The sequence below is a fragment of the Dendrobium catenatum genome, unplaced genomic scaffold (genome assembly GCF_001605985.2).
Source record: "Dendrobium catenatum unplaced genomic scaffold, ASM160598v2 fragScaff_scaffold_621, whole genome shotgun sequence".
Classification (NCBI taxonomy): Eukaryota; Viridiplantae; Streptophyta; class Magnoliopsida; order Asparagales; family Orchidaceae; genus Dendrobium; species Dendrobium catenatum.
In genome coordinates this window covers 5,176,887-5,183,939 of record NW_021319083.1, presented here as the reverse complement: position 1 = coordinate 5,183,939, position 7,053 = coordinate 5,176,887, and the positions used below count along the sequence as shown (strand labels likewise).

General features: G+C 35.4%; 1 protein-coding gene across 3 annotated transcripts; it reads right to left on the bottom strand.

Annotated features, from left to right (window-relative positions):
- Window positions 1-3,924: 3,924 nt before the first annotated feature.
- Window positions 3,925-5,160, bottom strand: LOC110114139 (NDR1/HIN1-like protein 1). 3 transcript variants are annotated; one of them, XM_028695112.1, is made up of 2 exons: window positions 4,329-5,160; window positions 3,925-4,249 (listed from the first exon to the last, which is right to left on the bottom strand). In XM_028695112.1, exon 1 carries the CDS (start codon window positions 4,981-4,983, stop codon window positions 4,351-4,353), a length of 633 nt encoding a protein of 210 aa, XP_028550945.1. In that variant the 5' UTR covers window positions 4,984-5,160; the 3' UTR covers window positions 3,925-4,249; window positions 4,329-4,350. The 3 variants fall into 3 exon arrangements, with proteins under 3 accessions (XP_028550945.1, XP_020702570.1, XP_020702569.1); XM_020846911.2 differs by having other exon boundaries at window positions 4,341-5,160; XM_020846910.2 differs by having other exon boundaries at window positions 4,326-5,158.
- Window positions 5,161-7,053: the final 1,893 nt, after the last annotated feature.

The following is a 7,053-nucleotide window of genomic DNA, read 5'->3' as shown; positions in this document are numbered from 1 at the left end:
TTGATATCCAATGATCATATTCAAATCAAATCAAAATCAAAAATTCTAATCCATCAGTAGACAATCACCATTGATTGTCACATGGTCTCTTATTTAATCACTAGCAATCATCATTGATTATAAGTGATTTGGGCATTTTAAAACCTAAACTCTTCAAATCATTGATAAATCAAATATAAATCAAACTTGATCAAACCCATTGTAAACTCAAAACTTCAAAATTAAGTGTTAGAACCAAACCCAAAACCCTTTGATCCATAGCCTATTGAAGAGATTTTCATTGCCTTAAAACCTGACTAAATGAACTTAGATTCCTGATCTATCACTTGCATCTTTATGAGGCATGTCACTAGGGTCTACCACATCAATTTGAAGACATTTCAAGAACCTTAACCCCTAAAAATTAAAGCATTTTCATAGATTGTAAAACCTTCAAATATTTATAGCTTGTGCAATTGAACATAATATATTATGGTTTTTGACCTTGGAGGCTTCTCTAAACTCATTGATCATGATCATCATTATTGGCATAATGCATTAAACTAGTATTGGACTTTGGTTGGTCATAGTTGACCACAAAATCCTAAAATCCTAAACTTTGAAAATAGAATTTTCCTTAAACCTCAACATGGCTCAGTCAATCCAAGCCACGCAACCTTCTCCAAATATATCCATAATATGAGTTGAAATCTATAACCCTAGGTTAAAAAATTTTCCCTTTTTCCCTCTAAACAACATTGCATGCATGGAGACCCAACCAAACCTTAGGACCACCTCCAACAAATCGTAAATAACATTTAAAATGCATTAAACCAAGGTTAACCAAAGGGTCCTTTTAGCCCTTAAACATGAATTTTTAACTAAATGAACCCACCAATCCTTGGGATTACTTTCATCATGTTCAAAATATCATTTGGAATGAGTTAGAACCATCATTAACCACTGGTCAAACCAAGTTGAATAGGTCAACCCTAGTTGACCAAAACCACCCTATAAACTTAAAAAATTCATTTCTTATGATTTGACAAAATCATTGAACCAAACTCATGGAGATTATTCATGAGGTCAACATGAGAACCCCAAGTATTGGGAAACACCGATAAGGTTAATGTCGTGGCACCGTATCAATTAACATTGAAGCACCAATTTTAATGCGATAACACCAACCTTCTTTATTTGTAAGCATCATGGCATCATAGACATCAGGTACATCACACACCATTCAATGAAGATTCATGGCTCAAGATTGAGTAGAATATGATATATTGAAAGAGTCTATAATATTCATTTATTTTTTTTTTATTTCTTGAATCAAGTCAAATAAGGGTGTATGTTAGCTTGGTGACCATGCACATACACACTCAAAGGAGTGAGATAGTAAGAAAATTAGAATTATATTTTTTTTCTAAACTAATCAAGTTGTATAATCTATATCGTATTTTATGATCAATTATTCAAAAAAATTATTGAAATGACTCATGGCATAATTAAAGTTATTTGCACTCATTGTAATGTACGATCAAGATTGTATATGATGATCAGTTGAAATTAAGATCTTAGTTGTTAATCATAATTTTGGTAATATTTTGAAATTCAAAATATGTACTAATTTTACCATATGATAGGTATTGTATTGTACGATATAATAAATATTTTCTAAATTAATCCTATAATTATGGATCAAATTTGGATTAATTAATCTAGTCAAATCATATCGTACGATTGAACAAATCGTACTATACCACCTTATCTTTGCATGTGATGATATTTATTTATCATTAATCGTATAGGATGATAATCCAATTTGATTTAACTAATCATACTAGATGATGCATTATATCATACTGGATGATCATCACAAACACTTAAACATATCGTACAACGCATTGCTCTTTGTACAATACTAATATAGCTATTTGAACTAATCGAACTACACGATCTTTGATCATATTGTACAATCAGTGACAACTGAATTAATTTTTAGGATTTTTTTAAGCCCTCTATTTAAGCTTTCTCATAAGACTTTGTAAGAGTCTTTTGGCATTCATTGAGTTGTTTTCTTCAAAAAAAAGTTTGAAGAGAGAGCCTAGAGCTTAGGAGTGAAAGGGCGGAGTGTGTGAGAGAAGGAGAAGATTCTTATGGGTTTCAAGAAAATGTAAGAGGGAGTTCCACACGGTTGCTCAGGCTAACTTCACTACAGAAAAATCACCCATTACCGGCGGCCTTGTCCGGTGGCTTTCCGGCGGCCACTTTTCCGGCGGCTTTTCGACACTTTTCCGGCAGCTTTCCGGCGGGCACTTTTCCAGCGGCTTTCCGGCGGCTTTTTGGCGTTTCTAACGGCTTTTTAAAAATTTAAAGAAAATGAATAAATTTTAAAATATTTAAATGATTTAACAAATAATTATTAATAGTTAATTTTCATTTTAACTATTAACAATTTAATCAATTTTCATTTTAAAATTAATTAGTTAGGTAATTTTTATTTTATATTAAATATTAAATTTTATTTTAAATTAATCAGTTTTATTTTTTAAATTGTTAAAAAATTCTTTATTTACTGTAAGAATATAGTTTAAATAATAAATTTTGACAAATTAAACTTATTTTCACAGTTAGCAAAATGGTCCGTTAGCTGAAGTTCTTCCAGGTGAACGCAGTTCGATGTATAGTCCCACAAACTGGGATAATCCGAATACAATTTGTTTCTCCCAAGAAGTCTATAAAATTCTGCAAATTCCCTGCGTTTCCCGAAAATCCGGCAGAGTTCCGGCGTCTTCAGGCGGCAGGAAGAGCTCCGGCAGTGGTCGAGGAGGTGAGGAATCTCCTTTTCCCCTTTCTCCTCTTCTTCTTATCTCCCTTCACTTGAGTCCCCTTGGTGTAGAATGAGGGCTCTATTTATATTTTTTTCGGGAGTGACATAGCCCGTAAATAGGTGTGAGATCAGGGGCGAATTGGTAGTGTTTTGAATGGACGGCCGATATTGAATCCTTTGCTCATGCATCGTTTGTTGGGCATTTGAAGGCCTTAATGATGTTGGAATTCGGCGATCTTGGGCTCGTTGGATTCGTCTCGTCGAGCCGTTCGATTCGAGTATAAGCTCGTCAAAATCGGATACCGTTTGGTAACTCAAATTGCGGTTTGAACCTTCCAACAGTGCTTTGAGCCCTTGATTTGGACTCATTCGGGCTCGGATTGGGTTGATCTTTGTGTCGTTGGGTTCGTATTTCCGAGACGCTCGATTTGACTATAAGCTTGCTGAAATCGGAGTTCGGGGGCTCCCAAAATTAATTTTTGAAGTTTTCAACTAACTTTTGCCTCGAGATTCGTGCCCGATCAGGCTTTTGTGATGCCGTATCAAGTTTATATTTTTTATTTTTTTTTAAATACAAATTAAAACATATTTGATATTTCAAAAATTTCTTTTATTTATATGATAGCGATAACAGTTATCAGTACTGTAACGAAGATCATCAACACAGCAGCGATGGTAATAGCTAGCGGCGACGATATTGGCATCCAATGACTAAATATGATAGTTATTTTTTAAAATATTAAAATAAGTATAATTTAAAATAATTTGATTTATTTTTCAAATAGAAAAAAAAAATTAAGAAAAACATTTTTATAAAATAAAAGAATCCCAAAAGGCTCTTTAAATTTACAGAACAAAAACGAGGCTCCTCATAAAGCCGCTTCACAATCGAAATGCCAGAAAAGTCAGCATTCACCGAATTTCCAAAGAATCCCAAAACGCTCTTAAATTTACATTACGAAAACAAGGCTCCTCCTTAAAGCCGCTTCACAATCGAAATGCCAGAAAAGTCAGCATTCACCAAATTTCCAACAACTCCATTTGATTCGCATTACCGACAGCACGATGAAGCGTCTTTGACGTCACTCCAGCATGCAAATTAGTGAAGTAGGTTAAGCACTAAATGTGGTTTATTATATAAATTTAATTTTGCACAATTGCTCTAAAATGTTGTAAGAAGAGACAGCACTTTTTACATTTGCATCATCTTATAACGAAATTTAGATGAAATTAAAAAGCCCATTAACTTCAAATGAGCACATAAATAATTAAACAGCAATTAAATACAAAGTTCCATTGACAGAACTGAAATAGCACAATTTAGACCAAAATTTAAAATATAGGAAAATAAAAGGGTAGAATTATAAATGTGAAAATTTACCATTTCAACCTTATTCCATGTCTTCGGCAATGTTATAGGCTTATAGCTGCTTTTCCCTGTCCAGAAATGTAAAATCAACTTTAATTGCAAAGGGCTTTGCGTTAATAAAAAAGAAGAAATGGCTCTGCTCACCACCAGCGTTCATACCACCGTTAGCTCAGACGTCGACGGTGCAGGAGGTCATCCGCTGGAACCGGAACGCCGTTAAGCCGCCGTTGTCCTTACTATTAGCGACGGTGAAGAAGGCGGGGCAGCTAACATCGATATGGTAGTGATCGGAGATCCAGCTGCCGACCTTCCACCGGAGACGGCCGACGATCTTGATGTAAATAAGAACGAAGCCGGCGTTCTCATCCTGTCCTATGGCGTCAACAAGGTAAGGAGAGATGGGTACGGCGATACTGGAGAGGAACGGAGACCAGATGTTGACGTCGTTGTGGCCCTGGTAGCCGGTGGGAAGGCCGGTGGCGACGGTGATCTGCTCGTTTTTGTACTCGGCGAAGACATCGAGACGGTCGTAGTAGATTCCGATTCGATCGTTGGGGTTTCGGGAGTAGATGGTGACCTGGAAATTGGAGGAGAGGAGGTTGGTGCCGGAGGTGAGATTGAATTGGTAGACTTCGGTGTCTTGTAGGAGGAATTTAGGTTTCGTGGGGCGGAGAACAAGCCAGATTACGAGGATGATGAAGAGGATGATGATGATTAGAGTTAGGAGGCAGGCGAAGATCCTGCGGTAGAGCTTGTGGCGGTAGTAGGAGCCGTGATTGCCACAGTCCTTTTTCGGCGCCATGGACAGAGAGGTGAATTGGAAGAAGGAAGTATAAGATCGACGGAAACCAGAGAGAGTAAGCGGGAAGGAGGAGAAGGTAATTCACGGTGGGCCGGGATTCGGGAAAAGAAGGGAGGAAACAGAGCAAAAGTGAGAGGGGAGATGGAGGAGGGAAATACTTGTAGAGCAGTCGAATGCAACGGCGGCGAATAACATGCTCCGCGGAGCAGAGTTTTTCTGTTATAGCGCTTATCCTATAGCCAATTTGCTATTATCATATATATAATGATGATTAAAGATATTACAAATAAAAATTAATTGTCGTGAGAATAAAAGATATTTTCCATATATTATGTAAAAAAAGACCGGATATTACACAATCAACACTTATTATATACTTAACATGCATAAAATTTTAAGGCAGCTTATTTCGCATGTGAAAAATATGATTTTTTTTCTCATGTGATGCATGAACTTGTTCTTAATAAAGCTTCTTGCTTCCACTCTATAAGTCTTATAATAGTCTAAGGCTTTGTTTGTGAATACTTTTTTATTGCTTCTTAAAACGAAATTTTAGTATAAAAATTTAAAGTCTAACCCTCGGCTGCTTAAGCAACATGATTATTTTGTACTGAGAAATGTACTCACTTATTTGTGACACTCTGCAAGTATTACGCATGTCTGAATTTCGATCAATGGATATTACATACTAACTTATACTTTTGTTAGTGCTATAATGAAAGAAAATGAGAGATAAATTTTACTATTAAAATGAGGGCATGAACTCATAAAGTGGTTTAGAATAGAGTCAATGTTTACCTATTTCAAGATCTTTGTGAAGGATAAATTATATATAAATAATTATTATATTTTCTTATAATTTTGAATTTTCATGTGAACTCTTTGAAAATTAGCTTGTCAAATCTCCATTGCCACTTCATTATCATTCAAAGTTCAATTAAAAATATGCATGGCTATGCTTCTTTTAGAAGATTCCATATTAATGTTCTTATCCTTAAGAGTAGCAATCAAATGAGCTATAATCCTTTGTAATTCTAAGATGGAGTTATAGTACTAAAAACTAATTTCTATGTGCCTTTAAGGTGTGGTCTGCTCACTTCTTGGATTTCATGTGATGTTTTAAATTTCTTCTTCAGTGAAAATCTTTCACCACTTTTGCTTGCACCATCATGTAGACTGTTGAACCTCTATTTCGGCCCAATTTGCACGAAATATATTCACAGATCTAAGGGCGCATCACCTCGTTTTTTTTTTCTCTCAAAAGTTTTATTTTGAAATTTCATCCATGGGATTTTCTTATTTTTGTGAAACAAGTTTATGATTCTTCCTTTTTTTTTGGTTTAAAATGTTAGATATATGTTAATCTTGAACTTTGTTATATAATATTGATATATATTTTTAGGCACCCATTTAAAGTTATATATATATATATATATATATATATATATTGCTTATTCCTAAGTGAGATTTGTATGCATGTAATGATTTACTATTTTTTATTTGTAATATGTATGAATATTTGTATGCATGCATGCATGTAATGTTTATGTATATATGTATGCCCGTGAGAAATTGAATGCATGCTTTTTTTTTTAAATTCATGTATATATGTATGAATGCATGTACTTTAGTAATTGATGGGTTGTATATGTATGCACATATAAAAAATAATTAGTGATGTATACTTTATAGAATAGACTTGTTGTGTCCAGGAATATTCGTGGCGGTAGAGAAATATAAAGTTTAATGTCTTATCTTTATATGAAGATCTAACACATAATAAGATGAAAGAGAGGGTGTAGCATTCATAAGAGACATTAAGAGTTTTACGTAGAAAACTAGACCTGTCAATTTCGGGTTACGGGTCGGGTTCGGGGAACTGACGCCGGCGTGAAGAAACGCTGCTGCGCGGACGGCGGAGCGGGGCTGGCGGGCAGCGGGCAGCGCGGGGGCAGCGAGCGGGGGCAGAAATTCAAATTTTTTTAAAATAAACGGGTTGTCGGGTTGACCCGGAAACCCGTCGGGTCAACCCGAACCCGACCCGTTTTTGCAAACGGGTTGGTTTTCTGA

Excerpts from the sequence above, each read along its gene's own strand:
- LOC110114139 (XM_028695112.1), bottom strand. The coding sequence starts at position 4,983 with ATGGCGCCGAAAAAGGACTGTGGCAATCACGGCTCCTACTACCGCCAC.